The following is a 25,490-nucleotide window of genomic DNA, read 5'->3' as shown; positions in this document are numbered from 1 at the left end:
TTCTCTCTAAATTGGACTACTGTAACAGCCTCTTTCTAAATCTACCTGCCTCTACTCTCCGCCCTTTACAACTAATCCAGAACAGGACTGCGAGACTTGTCCTTGGCCTCAAGCCCTGGGATCGTATCTCTCCATCTCTGAAATCCCTTGATTGGCTCCCAGTGGATGCAAGGATTAAATTTAAAACCCTTTGCATTGTCCACAAGGCTTTCTGGGGCCTGGGTCCAAAATACCTTCAACTATCCCTTCGTAAATACCTCCCCTCTCGAGCCCTTCGCTCCTCTACCTCCAACTCCCTCAGGGTCAGTCGTTTTTCAAAGAAACGAGCTGGAGGTAGATCTCTGTCTTCGGCTGGGGCCTCCCTTTTGGAACTGCCTCCCTGCCACCTTGAAACTTGAGGAGAACCATCTACGGTTCCGGAAGCTCCTCAAGAACTTCCTCTTCGCTTCTGCCTTCGCCCCGCTTCTCCCCCACTGATCTGCCATTTTCCTTCGGCACTCTGCACCTGGCCACCTTCTGCCCTTCGGCCCAGGTACCTGCTCACCCTGCCATCCTCCTGCACTGCCTCCAGGCCACCCCTTGCACTGGGGCCTGTGTTTGTACCCATACAGTTCCCCACCCACTCTTCTTCTGCACCTATCAGATACTCCCTATCTGACTAACCTAGCACCTTTGCCTCTTACAGGCTGCGCTACCACAGCTAACACTCTATTTAATCATTTATGTACTTACTATTTATTTTGTTTCTCTCCTATGCTCTGCACTTTCCCCCTTTTTCCCTTCCCCATGCACTTTCCCCCCTTTTTCCCCTTCCCCATGCACTTGCGTGTTCTCAATGTCACTGGGCCTAGTAAGATCGTCGTTTTTGTTTCTTCCCTGTTCCCCTCCCTTTGCCTGGTCACACTCTGAAACACCTTTGTAAGAGCGTGATATAAATAAAATATCATATCATATCATATCAGGTGTATCGCATTCGCAGAGGACATCTTGCTAATGGATTACACCGCAGCAGGCCTCCAACTGCAACTTCTGGGAGTTGAAAACTACTTCAAAGCAAATTCTCTAGATCTTAACACAGATATGGTCAACACGAGCAGAAGAAAGAGCAAACAGTACTCCTGGAAGTTGAATAACATTATAATGCAACGGGTTGACTATTTGCTACTTGGGATTGAAATAGCAGTTAAAAAAATCAGCGCGGAAAACAAGTAGCTAAAATCTAAGAAAAAATATTGTTGTGCATATCAATGTTAAAAGTAACAACACTTAAACTGTGCTTGTACTCCCTTGTTCCGTTGATTGAGCTCTATAGAGTTAAAGTTTCTCCAATTGTCCTGCACGGGTGTGAATTGATGAACAAAGACAAGAAATTCTTTGATGCACTTGAAGGAAAAACTTGAAACAGGTCTTGGGTCTCCCAAATTCTGTTCCAATAAAAATGATCAGATTGGAGTTGGGTCTTGTATCTTGGTGGTCCCAGTATATCATCAGTAGGAGTTTATCCCTGGTGGATGGCTTAGATCGAGCAGGAGCACATTCAATCTTAAAACCCTAGTGATGATGTGACAATTTTCGCACTATGTTGGATATAAATGGAGCAGAATCTGAAATTGTCCTTAAGAACAAAATCAAAAAAGTGGGACACAGATCTCACAAGATTAAATCTGTATGCGGGAAGGATTTATTGTAACTACCATCAAACCAGCTAAGATCGTACCTGCCAAAATGTCAATGTTCAGAATATCGCGATTGGTACCCAAGATTCTGGTTAAACTGCCTCCCTAAGTTGGATGTCATAGGGGCTAAATTAAGAGTTGTGCAGGAATTACATACCTGTAGAATGTATGGATCAGACTCAACTGAAACATTGTTTCATTGGGTAATGTTATGTCCTGCTCTTCTTGAGAAAACAGTGCTCAGCTTTGAGCGATTTATTAATTGAACATCAGCAGTTCTCACCAACGATTTGTGGCACAGATTTGTGACTAGTTATCAACTGTCATTATTGTTAGCATTGGTAAAAATGTTCATAGAAATTTTCTCAGAAATAGACAAAGTGACAGAGCAAGGAATTCGAGATTTAATGAAAGTTTGTGAATTTTATTTGATGTACTCGTAGATTAAACTATTGGGCCTATTTTAGGTGAATGTTATGTACAGTTATGTCTCTTATGTGTTCCATTTTATTTCTCTCCTTTTAGATGATGTGTGTTGTTTTAAATGGATTTTATGTAAACGTACTTTGTGTACAGTAAACAAATAAAAAAATCTTATGTGGAAGTTGGATTTGTGAAACGCTATGTACTAGCTCCTCAATCCCCAGTGTAGCTCCTGGTCACTTGTTAATGCTAGATACCCAGAAGTTGCGTTTAGCTCCTGCTTATCCAATCTTAAATTTCTATCAGAGAATAAAAATGTTTCTCTGTGCATGGCTAGCCTCTGGGTTGTAGCAGTGTGCCAAACATTAAGTGGGATTTTGTTAACATGCAGCATTTTACAGTAAGCGCATTTACATTTATTTATTTTTTCATTCGTTGCCATAGGTCGAGTACATTTCTCTTATGTTGAGTAGGTAAACCAAGTTACTCGACCTACAGGTCTAGTGGAATTTTTAATAAATTTACAAGTTGCAAGGCCGGACTCAACTCACTAATGTCTTACTTCAGCGGTACAAAAAATGTTGTAGGTTTGCTCATTTTACATCGGTATAAATATCTTCTGGCAGAAATACAAATATTAGTACAACATTGCTAATCAAATAGGTTTGTTTGCTGAGAACATTTTAAATTAGCAAACTCTGATAATCAATTTTTGAAATGTAAGTTATGCCTTGAAGTGCCCAACGTGACACCTAACAAAAGAAGTATGAATACTTCAAATCCAGGCAGGGAGAGCTGACTAGGTTACGTGAGCCTTAGAAACCTGAGCGGGCAAGCACCCAATGTGAAGCCAAACACAATAAGTACAAAGACTTCAAATCCAGGCTGGGAGAGCAGATGAGGTTGCATGAACCTTAGAGATCCTGAGTGGGCAGACACCCTATGTGAATTACATGAACTGAGAAAAGACAGGTCTGTTAGAGCGGCGTAAAACTTTGGGGCGTCCGAAAGGCATGAACACCATTATGAAGAGGAACTTCTATTTAGACTAACAAAAGCTGCAGACAAGCCGAGAACTTGTTTATTTGGTTTGATATTTACAAACTTTGAACTGTTAACAGAGCACCCAAGTGGTTGGGCCAGAGAGAAGCCGAAAAAGAGGTAATTGGTCCAGCCTCCCTTTTTAGTTCAGATTAGTTGGATAGGATTTTGGACCAAGACGGTTTTCTTTGACGAGCACCCTTAGTGTTAGTTGGGGGAACTTCGCTCATAGAAATAAGGAAGTTAGGAGTTCTCAAGAGAGCAGGTCAGTCGGTGGTCTGAGTACTTCTGGTTAGCCACACAGTGAAGAAGACCTCAAACCAAAGAAAAGTCATATTGATACCATAACGGAAGTACTGATGCACATCAACAAGGACCAACTGCAATCATTCCTAGGCATGGCGGAGTGCTACTCAAAATGAGTCCAAGACGCTACTGATAAAACCAAAGCACTAATAATTAATAAAAATGAATGCCATGTTCAAATGGTCAGAATGTTGCCAAGAAGATTTAGAAAAATATAGAAATTGACATAAACCAAGCTTCAACCTTAAAATGGCATTCAAACCAACAGTAAATGCAAGTAGTGTGGGGTTAGGTGGTGTGCTAAGCTCAATCCAAGAGGGTAGCCTTCACCTCCAGGTCTCTCAGAGTTCCTACATGAAGAAACTCGGACATAGAGAAAGAGAGAGAAGTCAAATCTTGATCCAAAGGATCCTGGCAACCTTAGACTAATCACAAATTGTCACTTCCTTCTCAGAATCTTGGACAAACTTGCTTGTCCGCAATTTCAAATATGTGTGGAATCTAATAGCATCCTCCAGCAGAGACAACCAGGCTTTCGGCAATGCTACTGCACCGAGACAAAGCTAACTGACCTTCAGTCACATATGCTGAAAATCACGCAGGAAGGAAAACAGGGTTTCTGGTTTTACTGGACCAGTCAGCAGCTTTGATTTATTGGATCATGATCGCCTCCTTCACTCCTTACGTCATCTTGGGCATTGTTCTGAAGGGGCAACCAACTAGTTCCACTCTTTCCTATCGGATCGGGAATCAAAAATCCATTGGTGACCGGCGTGTTCTCCAATAGTCCTGATCTGATGTGGAGTCACCCAAGGGACAAGTTTATCTCCTGTTCCGTTTAATATATACAGCAGGCCCTTATGTTCACTTCTAGACGAGCTGTGTGTTTTCTTTACCGACTATGCTGATGACACTCAGTCATAGAAACTACTGGGGATTACACTTCATCAGATTCCGCGACTTTCTCTAAAATTTATCATCAGATCGAATCATGGATGTCTTCAAACTGGCACTGCCTTAACGGCAAAAAAACAGAGCTTCTAACTTTTGGATCAAAGCATGCCCGGGCAAATCTGAGCCCGGACTTCAAGAGTTTGGTAATTGGACATAACATCACCCCCGTACAGAACAAGGTAAACATTTTGGCATTCAGCTGGAGGCTTCCTTGAACACTGATGCCTATGTCAACCAGTTGATTAGAAATTGTAATTACCACCTTCATCGCTTCAGAAATATTCAACCTTATATTTCAGAAAACAACAGTTCAACCATCGCACAACTTTTACTTTACATTAATCAATTTATAACGTGCAGCCATGAACCCTGAGGCGTGAAGGCGCAAACAAGACAAAACAAGCATGGTAAAGGGAAAAGTGGTCAAGGTCGTGAGCAAGTAGAGAGAGGGGGCAAAAGAATGGTAGATGTGAAGGGCAGAGGTCAGCAAAAGACCCAGGTCTTAAGGGCCTTCTTGAACGACGTGATAGAAGGATAATGTCTGAGAGTACATGGAAGATAGTGCCAGAGTTTGGGTCCCGCAATGTAGAAAGCCCCGTTCTCGACCTTCTTGAGTTTACAGCGCAGGAGTACTAACAGATTCTGGTTGCTTGATCTTAGAGCCCTACTGTTGACCTTATCTAGGATGTGATTTTGCAGGTATTTGGGCATCAAGTCAAGCCTACATTTAAAGACTATCGTCAGAAGTCTAAATTTAGAGCGTGCCTCGACAGGCAGCCAATGTAAGGTTCGTCGGGCAGCTGAGAAATGGTCCCGCAGAGCTAAACCCATTGTTACTCGGACTGCACCGTTCTGGACTACTTGAAGTCTGTTGGAATCCTTTTTGCCCAGACCGACAAGGAGGCTGCTGCAATAATCTATCTTTGCGCCGGATATGGCTCTGGCGATGGTTTCGGCATTCGCTTGCGAGATGAATGTCTCAGATGGGCTAGTAATTTTACGTAGTAGGAAGAGGTGGCGACAACGCTGCTCACGTGAGCTCTCATGTTGAGGGACTGATCCAATACCACACCTAGTATTTTAAATTTTGGTTGAGGGAAAATTTCCACTAAACCTAGCCTGAAAGATTTGTAAGTGGGGTCCAGTTTGGTGTGATAATTGGTATTACCCACTATCATCAAGTCCGCTTTGCTTTTGTTCAGAGCCAGGTTGTTACCCATCATCTAGTAGTTTTCAATTAAAGAAAAGATTCAGTTTGGCTCTAGTTTCTCCTGGGAGTGCACTCCAGAGAGTTGGAATAAAAACTGCGTCATCAGCGTAGTTCGAAAAGGTAATACCTTCTTCAAGCCACCATCATTTGGAGGCTTGAATACTTTAATGACTTAAAGGAATAGTACGCTCAAAAATGTTATTGTCCCGAGCGTTCGGGCATGTGGTTTTAAGCAAACTGAACAATCGTAAAAACATTTCCTATGCACCATACCATAGTTTTCCGCACTGTTACACATGCAAAAATCAGGCAGCGGGGCACGGCCATCTTGTGCTAATCTTATCCATTGCTGCATCGCCCCAAGTTGAACTGCCCATGCGGCACCAATTCATATCCCCTGCCCGTGAATGCCTAGCGATATTCTCCACCTATTTGCATAACTTTAGTGGGCAGCGTAGCCAAACGTGCCCAGTCATCACCTACGGATTTACGTTAGTTGATGCAGAACCAGGAATATCAACACACATCCTCTCACAGCGCGTCCCAAATCGGAATAGAAAACACTATTTTTAAAGGTAACACTAATACTCTGCAATTTATAATGTGCTTTTATTTCACAATAAACGCTCAGATAATATCAGCCAATTTCCATATTCAACCAAATTTTTTATTTCTTTGTTTTCGAACGTCAAATGTTTATCATGAGGCACAAAGTGTTCATTTCGGTAGAAAAAGTGCATTGGATGCACCATGAATCGTAAGGCTTCGGTATCAGGTTCTTGCTAGACCAACGTAAACAATGTCAGGTTGCTCCTGGTTGCTGGTACCGCAAAAGGGCATATTGGCCCGGGGTGATCGTCCCACAACACTGTGATGGTAAGCCAGCCATTTAGGTGTATCTGCAACTGCCTGCTGAAGAAGCCATCAATTGGTATCTGGAAACGATGACATTCGCAGAATGGTAGGATCTATCTGTGGAAAAAACATAACTGAAATATGTCTCAATAACCGTCCTTTATTCTAATTCATCCATTTAACCATTAATTCCAGTTATTTTCCTGCCCATTGTCACATCTGCATGCGCCCTGTTTTCCCGTGGGAATGTTCTCTGCGGATAACATTAGACACTGACAAGTCATAAATCCAAGTGCACTTCCATCTCCACTGAACTTCCCGTGCACTAACAAATGTTGGAGGAGAGGCGGTATATCCCGGCCCCCTGCGCCATTCTTGTACCTAGCAAATGATGTATAAGCTAAGCGACATCGCCACCCCTCAAACACCTATTTGCAACACCCATGTTTCATATGTGTATTAACGATGTGCTAATGTGTATACTTTGAACTCCATTTGTATCCTTCCTAACGCCTTCTTTTTCCTCTGCCCCTCTGGCGAACTGTTCACTTTCCCTGCGCTGCGCACAGCCAGCCCCCACCACAGCTGTCAGCTCAGTGCGTGTCCTGTTCTCACGGAAATGCAGCTATTCCTTTTTGCAAGTAGCGATTATCGAGCCCTGACAAACTGTGCGCATCCAAGACTGACACAAAAGCCTGCTTCAACCTTAGTACCCCATCAATCTCGGCAGACTTACTCATCCCATCTCCATCCCATCTCCAACCCCTCCCTGCCAAGCTGCAGTCCCCTGAACCCATGACCTCCATTTCCTTTGAACGCATCTGGTCAACAGACCCTAACCCCGCACCACCTCAAATTCACCTACCATATACCTAATCTAGAGTGGTCATATATTTTGGTAACAACCTGCCCCCACTGTGTTTGAAAATGTAAGACTCCAAAGGCTACAAATCAAAGTTCAGCCCTTCTGATAAGGCATCCGAAAGCAACAACCCCTAATATATGCCCCCATAAAAATATCGGTCACAATGCACCTATTCCACACCAATAGCACCCTTTAATGCAATCTTTTGCTTACCGTCATTAGTTCTTGCATGCCAAGTTTGTTATTTTCCATAGGTCTCATTCCTTAGTGGGAGTCGTATTTGTTCTATCTATTTGGGCACGTGCATGTGAAGGCAACTGCAGACCACGCGGTTGCTTTCATGCCGATATCCATCTGACCTTCCCGTGCCCTGATCAGTGAAGAAACCACAAGAGCGGGCCGGAAGCGGGAATTCACAGAGTTACACTGTATGGCATCCCCCAACAGGCATTTCTTGCAACAACAAAAAATTGACAGAGGATACATTTGAAAAAGGCAATTTGGACATTTTATTAGCTTTGAAATTCAAGTTAAATAGATTTCAAGTGGTCATGTACATTGTAGAAACATTGTGGAAGATACACACTGTTGGTAATAATTTAAAACGGGAAATCAACTGTTCAACGAGGTCCTCTTTGGTGGCCAGGGCACATTTGCAATGTTTTGTGGCAATGTATGAGTCCTAGGAACGAAATCATGATCGATTCCATGAGTGTGCATGTCCAACACAGTAAAAGTGAGATCTTTCACAAAATGGAATTCCATTTCCAGGTATATCGGCTTGACAACCCATTTTTGCTTCTTTTTGCAAAGGCCATTGTGTAACGAAGCATCCCAAAGTTTCCTGCAGTTCTCGATTGTCTCGATTGTATGTTCTAGTTATGCGCTAATACCGCTAGTAATGTTCGATATTGCATACAGTCTATGCTGAAATGCAACCTCTTGGGCCTGTAATTTAAGCACATATTGTGGAACACCTCCAAATCTCCGGTGTGACAGAATTCTTTGAGCCCCTTCAAGTCTATTGAAAGAGTTTTATCAAACACAATCTTCTCAAGAGCTTTGTGTGGAGGTGAAGATAGAACCAACCACTTCTTGCGTTACTGTTCTTCTGATAAACAACCATGAGCACATTGGTGAAAATGTTGGTTTTCTGTCCACGAATGAACTTTGAACAGCAGTGCATCAATGATCGCCATTTTTCTATCAGAATTTCCACAGACCCATCACAAGTTTTGGAGCTCCACCAAAGATGGTTGCTGAAAGACTGGGACCAGTGTAAAATATTTTCAGAACCTTTTTTTACCTGCAGCTGTGATTTTTTTATTGACCGATTTGGCAACGTGACATACTTCAAATTGATGGCGAATGTTTGGAAACTGCTCTTGCATGGCCTTGGCTATCGAAACATGTCTGTCGGTAGCTACAAGGTCTATTTGCATTCCCAACAAATTAAGATTTTCGACGGATTTTATGAAACCATGTTTCTCCATGGCCACTGAGGATGTACATTCGGACGCCTGCACGATCGCCGAACTAACTTTTTTCGTTTCCATGTCCTGAAAGTGGCATGTGCAGTACTTTGCTGAAAATCCGGGGCTGTCACACTGTCCATCGTCAGCTAGCCTGAACCACTTCTCAGAGAATGTTCTTTCGATTGACATTTGTTCAATTTTCCAGGCTTGAAAAATAGCGGGAAACAAAAATTCTCTTTGATATTTATAGTACTGAAGAACCACAAATTCGCAGAAACTGGACAACTTACTAAAAGTAGAGCCACTGAAAGGTACAGCTGCTCACAGTAGATTTCCAGCTGGCACTTTGCCCACCATCGGTTGAGCAGACCATGAAAATGTATGATGGAGGTGGGCACAGGTGGCTTGCATTTTCAGGTTAGTGCCATGTACTACACGAGTCACAATCGCCAATGGCTCCCCGCATATTTTGCCTCTCGCAGCATGCACACATTTCAGCATCAATATAATCTCCATCAGGCAGCTGTCGAATACAACGTATTTATGCTCCTTTATTAACAAATCTTCCTGCATGATTGTGGTTGTGACTCAACTGTGGTGGACATTTTGACCGAACTAGTCAAACTGAAGCCGAAATCTTTGGCAAGTTCCTCGGACAATAGCGTTGAAGCTTCAGTCTGTGTTAGTTCAGCTGGTGTTATTTGCACACGAATTGGAGAAAACATCAACAACTAATGTTTATTGGATGGACCTTTTTTTGCTGGTGTAGATTGTGTCAAGTGATCCGAGGAATTGCAATAAATCTTCATTATATTCAGTTTCATCTTCATCTTGTAGAGCTCTCAAATTGTAGCAATGGCCCAACAAGTTTCGCCGGTCACATTCAATTTATTTTCTGGCCATTGGACATAAGCATCTAGAGTTTGCTTAAATACAAATAGTAGTTGCTCCATGGTGAAATGGCAAGCTGCATCTTTGGTTTCATTTGTTGTCTGTGTCTTTATACTTCTTTTCCTTCTGGGCCTCTAGGAGATGGGTTGTAAAAACATGTTCAATGTGAAATCACACATACAGTAGATAGCACTTTAAATAGAAAAACACGTTATGGAAAAAACACCAGCCCAAAACACTGAGAAAACGAAAGAAAACGGTTATTTACCCTTGTTTTCTTGATTTTCTGAGAAACTGTGGTCTTCTCACTAACGTCCGCACCCGCAAGCTAGTCCACCGCCTCTGATCCATGTGCCTCCTCTTCCAATTCCCGACCTTGTACGCATTCCTTGAATAGAACATGGATTAAAAAAAAAAAAGAATCAAACGTTTTTGAAAATAAAATCTTTCATCGCACACATCGCTTACATACATAACCTAGTAAACAGTGTATGCCATTTAGTCAAAATATACATTTCGATTTTCACCTAATTGATGGCATGTGTCCTCGATCGGAGATCACTGTGCCACACATAGTGATTCTAATGTTGCCCTCAAACATTTTGCAATGTATTCAGCATTAGGGAGAATTAGTAACGTTGGGACTGACATGATAAAAGTATGAACGAATGCATATTGATATGAATGTCACAGTCTGATAGTATTCTATGTAGGATTTACTTTCTTTCGTTCTTGGGAACGGTCAGTACGCATACCTCATACTCTGGACCAGGTCCAAACGATGAGATTGTAGTAAAGGTATCAACATCCCCCTGTAACACAGTACTTGTTTCAGTAAGGATGAAAACCACGAAATGGAACAGAGACAATGTGATGCGGACAATGGAACATATAAAGAGAAACACTTCAATGACACAGTGTAAACGACCGACCGGATTCATTAACAATTTCATATTATTTGAAATTCAAAACATAATGCACTCTTGTAATTGAAAAGTAAAAATAAAATACCTGGTAGGCACTAGAAGCGGTTGTTGACTCAGAAAAAGAAATGGATGCAGTTTCTTGCTCCTTCATGTTCAGTGCATTGTCACAAAGTCGCAAAAGGAACATTTTTAATTGCATTAGACATGTGGGAAAATCCAACTCTTGACAATATAATCTCCTGCAAATCTGTGGGGCTCACCATTGGTACACTGGACAGGTCAGTGTTGTCGTCATTGCGAGGGTCTGTGCTCCAGTCAGTATGTTCTCCTAAAAAAAGAAATAATAAATAATAATACATTTTAAAAAAAGGACATGTCAAGCACGCAATAAGATTATGCTTCTTTTTAAGGGCACTATGGCATTGTTTTCTATATTCATAATTACTTTCTATAATGCTCCATAAACCAGGGACAAATATGTAGTAAAATGTGGTATAGTTACAAAGTAATACAATATGGTAAATATGCAATTCATCATCTGGGACTCACCTGAGGCAGCGTGTGCACGAATAGAGTTGAAATTGCATTGGGGAGCAATTTACGAGATGTTCTGAGTCCATGCTTTTTTGTGTACTGCGATTGGTCGTACATATCCGGGGTAAAGTGCAGGCTGCAGAATCAATTGGCCCTCTCGTCTCCCAAGACAGCCACAACTCTACTTTCAAGCTTGTCCACTGGAAATCCAAAACGTTGAACCCATTCTCTTATTAAAATCGATATTCGTTGGGAATTTATGCATGATAGTACACATGATTTTGACATGGTTCCTAGAACCGCAACAGAAAACCACACAAGCAGGCATTCCTGAAAAACCTGTATAAAAGAAGTACACATAATTTCAACCAAATTCTACAGAATACGTGCGATTGATGGGATTATATCAAACTTTTCTATAGACATGGTTCGAGAAAGACTCTATTCTATCACTATTGACACTGACGAAATTTGTTATACATCGAGATCACAACACTTTAAACAGTAGACAATAAGTATTGAGATGAATGAACATTACACTACTAGGTAGATTTGTTCGAAATAGACAGACATTTTGAGATTATAGAGAGCTGATTAGGCGACCTGCCCTTACCTTGACTAACAAACAATTGGATTCAGCAAGCTGGGTAGTTAGTAGCAGGAGAACAGGTAGCACGATCTCGAGTTGACTTCCCGTGCTCACAGATGTTCTCAGGATAACTATCAAGGGGTTTATAAAGAATTAGAAAAGTGGGTGTGTATGTGATGCAGAAAAGGGCCGTAAAACTGCTGAATGGAGACACACTTATGTGGATTGCAGAGGCGTGGCCTGCTTCAGGGGATCCTCGAGACATTGGGTCCGGCTAGGCCATGTGAGCAATGGCCCCTGTGAGGAAGATACCTTTGAAGTGTACATGATGGTTGGCACCTTGGCCGTTCCCACCCTGCCAGGACACGTGAGCGTGTCCTTGATTCAATGAAAAATTAAAACTATTCATAAAAGATGGTTTTTATTTCATTGCTGATGTTGATGGCACAAATGTACTACAAATTGTATACTTCGGGTTGCAGCACAGTGTGGGAAAAGCCCCTGTACTGACCGCTGTCACTGGGGAATTTGGCTCGAATGGCACCAACGACACAGGAGGGTATTATTCGTCGAATGCAGAATCCAAGCCTCCCGTGAAGCCTCCATGTAAACGCACGACAGGCCACCAGCCTGTACCACCTATGGAAGAGAAACATAAAAACTGTATTTAAATGAACATGATAAGATTACAAACCTTAGTTGAAAATGCAATCTTGTATCCTATGGCATAGTTGCCAGTACAAATGTGACTTCATGGATCAAATCGACTTGGGCTTTAAAGTGTAGACACATTACAAAAGTGAACACCCATGCAATCCATAACGTTCGGGCGACAGAGAAATTTTGTTTCATGGTTGTACGTAAAAGACACATAAAATGACCAGTATGATTTCCCCAAATCGCGAGAGATGTATTGAGTTGCCAGACTACATTTATTTGGCGGTGATAGATCAAAGTTACGATAATATACACTAACTAAAATGTTAGGTTTCCTAAGTTACATCAGATCTAGAGTACACTTACTCATTACTTGGAATGCGAGGGCAAACTATTGCGCGAAGTTCGTGCATAAGCACCATCATAATCCTAAAGACGGACCTTGTGAGGCAGGCTGCCCTGAAGTCATGCAGCTGGGTACCACATAGCGGCCGTGTCTCGTCTTCCGATATGTAGGCCAAGAATCCAGAGTTTTCTCGGCAGCAGCAGTTCTCCTCCTCGGTAGGCATGACCTTGCACCGATTGCAGGTATACCAGGTGGAGACGTCGTACATGCGACTAGGCTCAGGCTCATGATCCAGTGATTCGTCCTCCCAACTGTCGTCCGATGCCCCATCATTTCTGCATCTTTCTCTTTCAACTAATTCCGCCTCGGAATACTCTGGCTCGTACTGGTAGGGCTGTATTGTTGCCATTATATGACAAAATTAAAATTGATAGTAATGCTAGTACTAGTATCGGTTTGCACAGGCTACGAGCAACGAAGATAGCTGAACAGAGCAGAAACAAGTCACAGGATATACACAAAAAAAAGTCAGTGAAACGACTGAAAAAGCAACTCTGATGTCCGATGAGAAGCGGTCTGTTTATACTTATTGAGGAAAGAGGCGTCCTGCCATTTCCACGGAGACACGTCATTAGCTGGCGCACAGAGAAAGTTGACACAAGACGTGCATTCGCATTGTGGAATGGGCCGTACGCGTCTAGTGATGTCAGCTTCAGGGGCGGGGGATAGGATTTAGTGCAGCGAGGGCAGTTCAATTTAGGGCGGTGCAGCAACGGATAAGATTAGCACAAGATGGCCACTCCCCGCTGCCTGATTTTGCATGTGTAAAAGTGCAGAAAACTATGGTACGGTGCATAGCAAATGTTTTTGCGATCGCTCAGTTTTCTTAAAATCACATGCCCGAATGCTCAGGACAGTAAAGTTTTTGAGCACAGTATTCCTTTAATGATTGGTGCTTCCAATTCCAACATAAAAAAATGCCAGGTGTTGCAAAACGATGCAGTACGCATCATCAAGAAAGTCTCAAAACGTGAAAATATATCAACCCTCAAAAACGACACTGGCTTCCGATCCAAGAACTCATCAATTTTAAGGTAGGAACACTGGTTCACAGATGCGTCTACGGACATGCCGCTGCTTACCTTAAATCCTTAATACCGCAATATCGTCCATCTAGATCACTGCACTCAGCTTACGAAATTCAGATTATTTGTCCTGACTACAGGAGCGTGAACGGACTTGGAATATCTTTTCCAGTAAAAGCAGCTAACTTTTAGAATTAATTTCTCATTGCATTGAGAACTGAACCTGACCTCACAGATTTCAGGACAACTCTGAAAATGTTGCTGTTTAGGTAATCAAATTCTTCTTCTAGGATTCTAGAATCCCCATTGTCCCGTGTTTTATGTTCGTCCTCCTGTGTAAACAGGTTGTGCCCTGATGCCCGAAGGCTTTTAGCACATTACAAATATATAAAAAGCCCTAGTATTTTCTGGGTTCTAAGGCAATTCAAGACCCATTTGGGGCCTACCCATTCATTAGAATGGATCACAAGCCCTTGATCCACATCATGAGCACTAAAAGACCAACCTCAGCATCCACACGGATTTCGTGATGGATGGTAGGGATCATTTTACCAAAAATGTGGGTGAACCCCTTTCTAAGTGGAAGCTGGGGTAATTTTATACTAGCAAAACAAAGAATTCTTCCACTGGAAAACCAATGTATTGATTTGAGTCATGTTGAATAAAGGCAAGGTGCCCTTGGAAAGAGTCATCCACTAAACATCTTCATAGCACAAGTAGACACTGAGGAATGAATTACAGCATTATTTATCAGCAAACGTTCAAAGAAAAAAATGTTTCCATTTGCATACAAACAATGGTGACCAAGAAATTCATCTAAGAAATCAACTCACTGGTATTGAGAGCATTATTTAAAAGAAAAATAGGTTACATGGGAGAGTTGACCCAAGATGTGTGGTAACCCTGAAAAGGTGCAGGGTAGCTGAAATATTAAGAGCCGGTGAGTGATAGTGTTTGAGCCAGGAAGAAGAAGAAAGGCTAAAAAAGTTTATTAAATTGCTTTAATAGTGCATCATTGTGTGAGGCATAAATTCCATAAGCATGCGTGTTTGATTAATGTCAACTGATTAGATCATTTTGCACAAATGATTCTCCGATTCATCTCAAGGTTAGTAGATCCTTGTGAATACAAAAAATGTGTTAGTCAAAACATGCAATAGATGTTAAGTTATTTAATTGCCAACATTCAACAAGATGCTAGGTCTGTTTGCCAACATGACCGTGGAATCACAGAGGTGTGTGGTTGTACCTAGTCCATGTCATTTTACGTTGAATGACCAGATTTCCACATTTCGGCGGTACTTGGTGTTGGTGGCCGTCTTCGTGAGAACTGAGTACAAGGCCCTGAAATGTAAAGGCATTTATCATTCTTTGCTAACTTACTATACAGATGAACTGTATTTTGTAACTCTGCGTTTGCCAAAAAAGCTTACCCTAGGGCAACAACTCCAAGCAGGCAGCGCTCAGCAGGGTTGGGGAGGGACAGGAAAAATTACCCTGTATCCCCGGGAGTATTGAATCCTCATCCCCCAATCTGTAAGTGGTACGCACAAAAAAACACAACAAAAGTTATTTTTTTTTTTAAAAAAGGTATCCTGTAATGAGTTGCACTACCCGGTTACTGCTACACAGAGTTAACTTGGGGAAAGTATCCCAGTTACTTACAGGTTGGTATGGTTACGCTAGTCACAGAAGAATTATTGTGAAGGTATAAAAAGGTGTGCGGTGTATTTATTCTGGAGGAGGAGAGATGCCCAATGCTCCATGGAGTTAGAAAAGAGGGCCCCAAGTGATTATAAATCATATAGCCCTATCCCATGCTTTGGATTGGAACATAGGGTAATTAAAGAAAGATAAGAGATTAAGGCAGAAGACGATTCACTGCCTCTAAAACAAAAATTACCTTTTGTTTCACTGCGAGGGGAGAGTGGCCCCAGGAGTTGGTATATAGTTAATCTCTGGAATCACCGTCCACGCTTTCATGGACCCGGCTTATATCCTAGGTCCATGGTCGATAAGAAAGACCAAAAGAAACTTTTTTCAGGTCCAAGAACTCGTAGGATTGTTCGGTGCAAGATGGCATAAAGTGTTTAAGGGTAAAGAACTTGCCCGTTTAGTTGTGCTTGTTAAACGCTTCATCAGATTGTGAGCAGTCTCGCATCCTAGTCCTCGCAGGCAATTAGAAATGGAATGTCCCGTCAGAGTTGTCATGGGAATGGCGTCTGTTACTTATATCAATGGACTAGGAGGAAACCATGAGACAAAGTGTTATAATTGGATTAAGTGTGGTCCCTCTGTATAGGAGGAGACAGTGCGGGCTAACGTACTTTCATTTCATGTGTTCAGTATTTTTTAATACGTGCCGCTTCTGCATTCGGTTGCCATCACGGGTGAAGGCCTTCCTACATGTAGGGCCGTTGCTTTAATTGCCCTAGTAATGTCTAATTGAGTCTGGAGGCGTCGTTGCCTGGCGCTGTGATGGCGCGATTACGTTGCTTCAGTGAATCATGGCATTGTGTTTCCATAATGATAGTCAGTACTTGAGGGGTTTCATTCAAAAGGGAAATGTGAAATGTAAAAAATGAAAGATGCAGTTCATTGCACTCCTGTTTGGAGGAGGAATCCCCAAAGAGATGTATGTTGTTGCCTCTCCGGTGCAGGAGGGAAGTTATCAGATTTCAAGTGTATGGCTTGTAAGGAACTCATGGTGGCAACAGTAAAGACAGGCACAAGTGATCACAGTTAAAGGGTGTTTATTACACTGTGTAGGTAGGTTGGGAAAACGCCTAATCTAAACCCAAATCTAAGATGTCAGCAAGCTGCGACCATCAAATAATAAAGGCAGTCCTAGTGGCATCCTGTCAAATAAAAGGGCCTATATTAAAAAATAAAATAAAACTATTGGCAATCCTTACAACTAAATACAAAAAGAGCATGGGATAGGGTTCACAAGAAAGAAGAGTTTTCCCAAATGATAAGTCAGGATGTGGTAATCACCAGGTTTTGAGCACAGGAAAAGGCAGGACTCGGAGCACAGCACACGCTCCAGCTTTCCCAGCACGAGAATACTGTTTCGTTGTCAAGTATCAGGATCTTCAGTGGTTAAGTCTCTTTTCTACAAAAAGTCTCTGGTCTCCGAGGACCTGGTGTGTCCAAAATAATAAACAAAATTACTTTCTGATTGCACTTGGGGTGATGGTTCTTCACCCCTGAGCCCCCGCTCTTCCGGGCTCAGACCCCTCTCGAATTATCAGCCTCCCTCCATTGGGTTCACTAGGCTTATATTCAAACAATTTTATCTTTTACATTCACATGTTGGTGGGAGATGGCTTTTCATCCCTGGATCCTCCTCGAAACAACTCACTGTGGACATCTCTCCATCGGGTTCACTCTTCTCATTACAATGTTCTTTAGGGCATCATGCCCCGCCCCGTTTTGCAGGCATCCCTGCCTCGGGTTCATGTTTGCCAGTTTCGCAGCTCCTTTACTTTCTCACTATGCAGGATTCAGTTCTCTTAGTTTTCCAATGGTTTGTCGGTCAAAGACTTTCGACTGTAGAGAGGATTTTGCTAGACCCCTGTATGAGCACTTTGACCTTTTCCTTGCGGGTGCCGGACCACTCTGCAGCTGGTTTTCCCGTAAAAAATGAACAGTTCTTTGAACTTCCCTTAGGGTGCCATTTGCTACTTTTGTTCAACACAGTTTGGTTTCTTATCGGTTCTCCCCTCACTCACCAGCTGTGATGAACCGCTTGGCTTTTCTCATCTTTCTTTTTTTAACATTTTTATTATTAAGTTTATTGAAGTTTACATATAACCAAGCAGAACATCAGATTTATCAACGTTACAACTATAGAATTCATCACAAATAATCTCCACAAGTACCACCACCCCCTACCTTAAAGGAAAACAATATAAATCAATCTAAAAACAGTATTATAACTCATCCAAAAATCTACCCCACATTTGATCAAACAAATTCATTTTTTTGTTTCTGCAAAGAACAATCTTCTTAATGCTGGAAACCTGCCTTAAGTCCTCCACCCACTCTGAAAAGGTTGGCCTCTCATCACATTTCCATTTCCTCAAAACGATTTTCTTTGCCGAGCTTGCAGCCCTGAAAAACCAGCATTTCTGTGGGTAAGTGAGTTCTTCCACCTTATCCTCACCCAAGATGACACTATTGTAGTCAAAATCTTCCTGCAACAATAGAACCTCATTAATCCTCTCATTGACTTTCCTCCAAAATGTCCTCAGTTTGTAACAATCCCAGATCATGTTCTCAAAAGAGCCAACTGCATGTTTACACCTCCAACAAGCCTCTGAATCAACCAATCCTCTCGCATGAAGTCTTTGGGGAGTCCAAAACACTCTGTTAAGAATTTTGATTTGTCGGCTTTGCTCTCAGTCACATTTTTACAAATATACCTCCATCTGTCCTCAGACATATCTGAGCCAATTATTTCAGACCACTTTGACAACAATCCTTCTGCCGTTGCACGACGTTGGCTCAGATTTGTGTACACCTTAGACGCCATACCACCTCCTGCCTTATATTCAGACAACCAAATCTGCCATCCATTGCCATCAACTGCACCTTCATTCCGCAGTTTTTTCCTCAATTTCCTGTATTCTCCCATTGTGCAGTCTCTGAGATCTTTAACTCGTGCAAGTCTTTCATAACTGATCCATTTGCCAGCTTCAATCAAATCGCTCAGCCACATTACACCACTCAGGAACCAGTTCAACCAAAGTAGCAGCCTCCCATTCAACAGTATTCCTGGATTCAACCAGACTGGGATAAAATCATTATCACAGACTTTGCGTTTACTCTTCTTCCACAGCTCTTTCCAACAAGTTCTTAGAAATGTTGTTGGCGGCAATGACTGATACCAGATCCATCCACCGTGGACAGCATAGCCCTAGGCGGCAATAGAGATGAACGGCTTTGCTGCGCGAGCGTCCAGACATCATTTGAATTTTCAACAAATGGAACCAGATGTCTGGCTCCAAAAACCAAATGGTAATTTTCAAAATCTGGAACCCCTAAACCTCCACAGTCCTGGGGCAACTGCAATTTCCACAATTTAAGGCGCGGTTGTTTATTCTCCCAGAGAAAAGACTGGATTAAACTCTCAATTTTCTTCAAGAGGCTCTTTTTAATGTTCAAGGGGAGCATACTAAGCACATAATTGACACGCGGTGTTGATGTCATTTTGATGGCATGTACTCTCCCCATAGATTCAATTTAAGCTCAGTCCATCTCTTCAAATCAAGCTCCAAGGATTGAACCACATTAGTAAGGTTGACATCCATAATTTTTGAAACATCACTGGTCAACCAAATCCCAAGGTATCTCATCTTACTCGGACACCATTTGAAGCCAAAGTTCCTAATTTTCAAAATAGTGCATGAATTTGATGCTGGTAATGCTTCCGATTTGGTCCAATTGATCCTGTATCCAGATATTCTGTGCAATACAACAATCAACTCAATCAGCACAGGAATGGAGTTCTCCACATTCTGAACTACCAGTAGCATACAGCAAAACCTTTTGGCTGGCTGCACCATAATGAATACCTTCAATTATCACCTCTTCTCTTATCCTCACAGCCAGTAATTCCATAGCAATTACAAACAGGATGGGTGACAATGGACAACCCTGTCTCATGCCTCTTTCAAGTTTAAAAATGTCACAGCTCATGCCATTAGTCCGAACACATGCAGTAGGGCGTGAGTACAGCAGTCTTATCCATTAGATCATGTTTTCCCCAAATCCAAATCCCTCCAAGGCACTCAAAAGATATTTCCACTCAATACGATCGAATGCCTTTTCCGCATCCAATGATAATGTCACCACATCATTCTGATGCTCCCCGCTTTCAAATAGAGTCAGCAAAAGTCTTCTCATATTATCTGATGCATGTCTTCCTTTCACAAAACCTGACTGACCTTGATCTATAATATCCATCAGAGAAGTCTCAATCCTCAAGGCCAATGCTTTAGCTAAAATCTTTTTGTCAATGTTCAGCGAGCTGATTGGCCGATTACTGCCCGTTTTAACTGGTGGTTTCCCATCATTCAGAAAAACAGAGGAATTTGAGGGTGGTATCTTGGAATGTGAATGGAGCTAATTGTGCTACCAAGAGGAAAGTGATTTTGATCAAACTGGAGGAAATGGGAGCAGATGTTGCACTGCTTCAGGAGACTCATCTTCTAGATGCAGATATAGATAAATGGAAAAGGGTGTGGGTCAGTGATGCTTACTGCTCATCTTTCACTACTAGTTCTAGAGGCGTGTGTATTCTGTTTAAAAGGAACCTGTCGATTACTGAGATGAAATGTGAGAAGGGTGCAGAAGGGAGGAATGTCTGTGTCACTGCAAATATTCAAGATGTCCCGTATTTATTCTGCAACATATATGCTGCGAATGGGGGAGATGGTAGTTTTTTTCGTCTCTCTAGCACAGTTTTTACAGAATATACATGTAAGTAATGTCATTGTGGGAGGGGACTTTAATGTTGTTCTGCAGCCTGAACTTGATAAAAGTATGGGGGCAATGGATAGTGCAAATAATCTGAAAAGGACAGCATTAAAAAGACTAATGGCTGAATGGAACCTCTCAGATGTATGCAGATTGCAGAACCCTTCAACAAGACAATATACTTTCTTCTCTGCCAGACAATGTATATTCAAGGATTGACCTCCTTCTGACTTCTGGTCTCTGCACGCAATCATTCCAAAGGGGAGACATTAAAGCATTATTGATTTTGGATCATGTTCAGATCTCCATAGACTTGCAATTGGCCTTTCCTGTTCCAAAGTCTAACACATGGCGGATGAATGTCACACTTCTGGAGGACGATTAAATGTGGATAAAATAGTTCAAGAGGCAGGATTCTTTGTAGCTGAAAATTGGACTGGAGAAGTCAGGGTGGAGTTTGTATGGGAAGCCTTCAAGTCATACATGAGAGGTATGCTGATTGGATTGTCAAGCAAGAAAAAGAAATTGAGGGATGTGGAAGTGAAAAAGCTCAATGAGGAAATTCAGGGTCTTATGCAAAGCTTTTCAGGCGATACCTTGAGAGTTTTGAGACTGAAAAAATAAAAATTGGAGGATTTGTATTCTACGAAGGCCGAGTGGCTACTTTTTAGAACCAAGAGCAACTGCTATGAAAAGGGTGAAAAATGTGATCGGCTTCTTGCTCATCACTTGAGAGTCATGGATAACGAAAGAACTGTTAATGCAATAGAGAAGCACGATGGGATGGTGACTTTTTATCCTATGGAAATTAATGCAACGTTTCAGTCATATTACAAAAACCTATATTCGTCAGAAGTCAATTTATCTGCGAGTGAGATATGTCAATTCATTGAGGACTGTCATTTGAAGAAAATAAGTTCAGAATCTTTGGAGTGCATGGAAAGAGAGTTGAGTGTGGGAGATCTCAGGACGGCAGCTTGTGCATTGAACTCTGGGAAATGTCCGGGTCCAGATGGACTGCCAGCGGAACTTCATAAAATATTTCCAGAGGAGGTTGTTGAACTTATGTTGGAAATGCTGCGCGTATCTCTAAGGGATGGGTGTCTTCCAGTCTCATCTGTTTGCTCATCTCTGGAGTCAAAGGCGGTACCAAGTGTCTCTCCCTGTCCTGATTATCAGTGTAGGCATACTCCGTGTACCATTAACATCTGCTGCAACACACGCTGTCTATTGTTTCGCAGTCTTAGGATTGTTTGCTGGGAGCCTTGGCGGGTCTGGGTCGGAAAGGGCAAAGTCGCTTCTCTCCTTGTCGCTCCTTCGTTTCGCGACACCTTTCTCCTCCTCTTGAATTGCCGCCATGGGATAGCTGTCTCATCGTGCCTTGCTCGTAGTGTGCTCTTGTGCTCCACCTTTTATCCCTATGGGGGAAGGGAAAGGACTGTCAGGTTTGTGCGATTCTGGTCAATTGCCTGACTTGGCTTGACCCTTGTGTTGGGACATGTCATGAAAACTGCTCTAGTGGTATTCCATTGTCTTCCATGGCATGCGAGAAGGCATTCCTGAAGAAATAACTACAAATAACGGACAACAATTTGTATCTGAAAACATGCAAGCATTTCTAAAAGACCATGGCATTAAGCACCTATGTACGGTCTCATACCATCCAACCACGAATCGATCCATCCAACCACGAATCGATCAGTAGAGGAGGATGAATTGCTTCATAAAGGGCAAAGTGCAGCTAGCAGTAGCAAGCCCCTTACCATGGAGACAGGTACTAAAAGAAACCTTGAATGTGGGCAGTGTGCAGCTAGCAGTAGCCAGCTCCTTACCGTGGAGGCAGGTAAAATACTGATGTTGAGCCATTTGTTATCATGAGGCATGGCTGCATGTAACCGTTTGAATCCACCATATGTAAACACGAATGAAACAAAAAAGATTAACATGAAAGCTGTATTAGAAAGAGTAAGACGCAAGCAATTAAAATGTAAGCAGTATTAGGAATACAGGAATGCTGCAAGGCCAATCAAGATTGTGGGTCAGAGTGAAGGATCATCATTGTACATTAAAAAAGGACTATCTAAGCTTGGGCCTGCCAACTAGTTCCAAGATCTAGCAAGAACAGGAACTGTAGGAAGTGGTCTTTGAAAGAGGTCAAGAAAGTCAACAAGGATCGAGATAAAACACAAGAACACCAGCATCTCAATTCCAACTCCAGAAAGGCTAGAGGAATCAGACCACAGAAAACAATTGTGAAGAATAAAGAATACCAGGGGCGACTCCTTTTTAGCTCCAGAAGGAGTAAAAGAACTCTAATCCAGAACATTAGAAAGGACTTTGTCTATGATTAAGAAACTCCTTCCCCACTCCCTGCTAACCCTCTTTTTCACTTTCTGCTTCACCTCTCCTTCCTCACTGTCTTTTATTTTGCTTTGTATTTTCCCTACGGAGGTAGGTTTAGTATAACATTCTCTGGTTACGTTCTTGAAGTAACCACCATCTGCTGATGTAGCTGGTTCCAGAACACAACCAAAACAATAGAATATTATGCCTTGAAAAGAGGCAACTTGTCACCTGTAAAAGGAAGGGGCGCCTCGCTGGTGGGTCCACCAATAAAGCTTATCTTGAATGATACCAAGGATGGCTGGGTAACTACTACACCCACTTAAAGGGCTATCCGAGCACATTTCAGGGATATCCAACCAATCTTCCTCCAATTCAAATACTTCTTCCACAGTATGACAAACTGCCATCACCGAAAAATGCTTGTTACCATGAGTTTTCTTATTTTCCCCTCTTTCTAGATCAGCATTCCGCCTGATCAACTGCTGACCATTACACACGTACATCTACTTACACAATCATATTCCGTCTACCACAATCCCATCATATATTCCCAATCTGCTAGCTCTGTGTATCCTTAACCTAATCCTGCTCCTCTCCGACCTACATTTTGCCCATTTTTCCTTTTTCTGCCGCCACACACTACGATCTGGTTACAGTAAGGTGGGGCAAAATATGACCATACCTCTCAACCTTTTCTGTCCCAATGGCAGGTGAAAACAGAAGGTTTTTTTTGGGCAGGCACATTGCAGTCTATGAGGGCTTTAGGGGCTTGGCGGGCGAGTGAACGTTTTCCATGGCGGGTGACACCTGCCAAAAGTGTATGAGTTGAGAGGTATGATATGACATTTTCTCAGACAAAGTACTAGAGCCGTAAGAACACTATGGTGGTGAACAACGCAATGTTTAAGCTCTATAACAGGACATTGGAAATCTGAGCTTGATGCAGTTAACTGTTATATACCTTCTACGACTAAGCTCTAGCTTCTTGTCCTTTGTCCAAACTTGATGGTCTTGCCCTGGTGCTTTTGCCCTAAGTGCCTGAGGTCTATACTTCCTGCAGTCAATGCCTATTTCAAAGTCTCATGCTCTCCTCTTAACTGTCTATCTCATGGCCTGACTCTTCTTATTGCTACGCTTGATGCTTTTGATCACTAAAGCCTTCTTCTAAATCTGAAGATTTGCTACTTCATTGCTCATTTTTTCTATCACTTGTGATTAGCCAGGTACTATTATGCAATAGACCTGCTAATACATTAATTTCAATTGTGGAGGCACAATAGATCTACTGAATCCGTTGTGCAATAGTATTTCTTCTATGTCTACAGTCCTTTCATTGTTCTCTTACAATAAAGCCCGCCCCGTCTCACCTTGCCTCCGGGGGGCGCCGTCCACCCGGCAGAGCCCCGCAACATGGCGGCGGCGGAGAGGTCCTCTTCATCTTTTGTGCTGGGAAGCTCTTCTGCCGGTTTCTCTCCGGCGAACCGCACGGCTGCTGCATGTAGCTTCTGGCGGACATGCTTGATCTTTCCCATCTTGCAGCACCGACACCCGGCAGCGACACGTCACCCGAGACACAAACACCGAGACACACGTGCAAAGAGCGGAACAACAACATCCGTTCACTACCGGAACCACAGCAACACGGGTAGTATTCTGCCGAAACACCATTCAAAAGAGAGGCCGGAAAACACCGTTCTTGTCCAGTTATATCATACCAAAATGTAAGCTGAGCGCCATCTTGAGATGGTTTCCGTTGTATTTCGTTTCTACAACGTGCCCAGACATGGTAGCATATACGTTTATTATCTGGATTTTACTGGGAAGAATTTGTATTGCTTTCAGTTCCTGTCATTCCATATGGCGTCATTTCAACCTTTATTTTTGAAGTTTAAAAGTTATTAGAAACATGTATATTTAATACGTTACAGGATGTTGTCCTGTTAGTAGTGTGTGCACTTTAAGTGGGATAAGAAATCGAGGGGGGTCTAATGGGTCGTGATACAATATTTGGGGGCGAGACCCAAAAAGAGTCTCTCCGCCTCAAATCCCAAATAGCAGCTGAAGCTTGAAAGAGTCGTCGCCTGTTTAATTAAAGGAGTGTCCTAACAGCCAATCTTACATACGTGCAATGAAAGGGTAAAAACGATGTATTTGAATATGATTCATGTGTGTGTAGACATTTTGAGCAAAATAAATATATTAAAATGTGAAACGGAACATCAAGTCAAAAGGGGTCAGGACATGCAACCCCTCAGTTCTTCAGAAGCAAATCCATTATTCTTACATAATAATTAAAGGCATTCTAATGATAATACTGTAATACGAGGTGTGGCAAACAGTGTATTATCTTATAATTTCCCTTTCCCGTTTGAAAATTACGTAATTTCAAATTTCTTTAACTGATGTGATTATAAAGGTTACTGAAGGTGACATCTACTGTCAAAGAGCAGTATTGCCACTCATAGTTTCAAAGACATTTGGTAAGGGAGGTCAGTTCGGAGAGCCCTGGCTCAAGTGTAATATTTGGAGCCTGCCAGGAGCACTGGCCGGCTTAAAGCTCTCTATATACATATAATCAACCATACTGTTGAATCAAGGCGGAGACAGTGGAAGAGATAAAAGAAGATTTATTAAGTAAATAGGCAACGAGCAGCAGACACTGCTTTCCCGGTCACTTGCTCCAACTGCAACTGAACTCGTAACAATTCTGGAACCCTGGTCAGAGGTAAACATACACAGACCTATAACCTCAGACATCATAATGTAAAAACTAGCAGTTCTTCACTTAAAACATAATAAACATGAAAAGCAAAAGTAATAAAGTACTT

The 25,490-nt window shown here is 42.2% G+C and overlaps 1 protein-coding gene across 2 annotated transcripts in view; it reads right to left on the bottom strand.

Moving 5' to 3' along the window:
* Window positions 1-24,338, bottom strand: part of SLX9 (SLX9 ribosome biogenesis factor) — a 700,441-nt gene extending 676,103 nt beyond the window's left edge. Inside the window, exon 1 of one of the 2 annotated variants that reach the window (XM_069615852.1) lies at window positions 24,030-24,338. In XM_069615852.1, the coding sequence (XP_069471953.1) occupies window positions 24,030-24,194 (165 nt within the window). In that variant the 5' untranslated portion in view covers window positions 24,195-24,338. The remainder of the gene's footprint in view (window positions 1-24,029) is intronic. The other variant, XM_069615853.1, reaches the window with a different exon arrangement.
* Window positions 24,339-25,490: the final 1,152 nt, after the last annotated feature.

Source organism: Ambystoma mexicanum, chromosome 9 (genome assembly GCF_040938575.1).
Source record: "Ambystoma mexicanum isolate Mex_15411 chromosome 9, UKY_AmexF1_1, whole genome shotgun sequence".
Lineage (NCBI taxonomy): Eukaryota > Metazoa > Chordata > Amphibia > Caudata > Ambystomatidae > Ambystoma > Ambystoma mexicanum.
The sequence above is the reverse complement of the archived record's forward strand: the minus strand, read 5'-3'. Positions and strand labels throughout refer to the sequence as shown.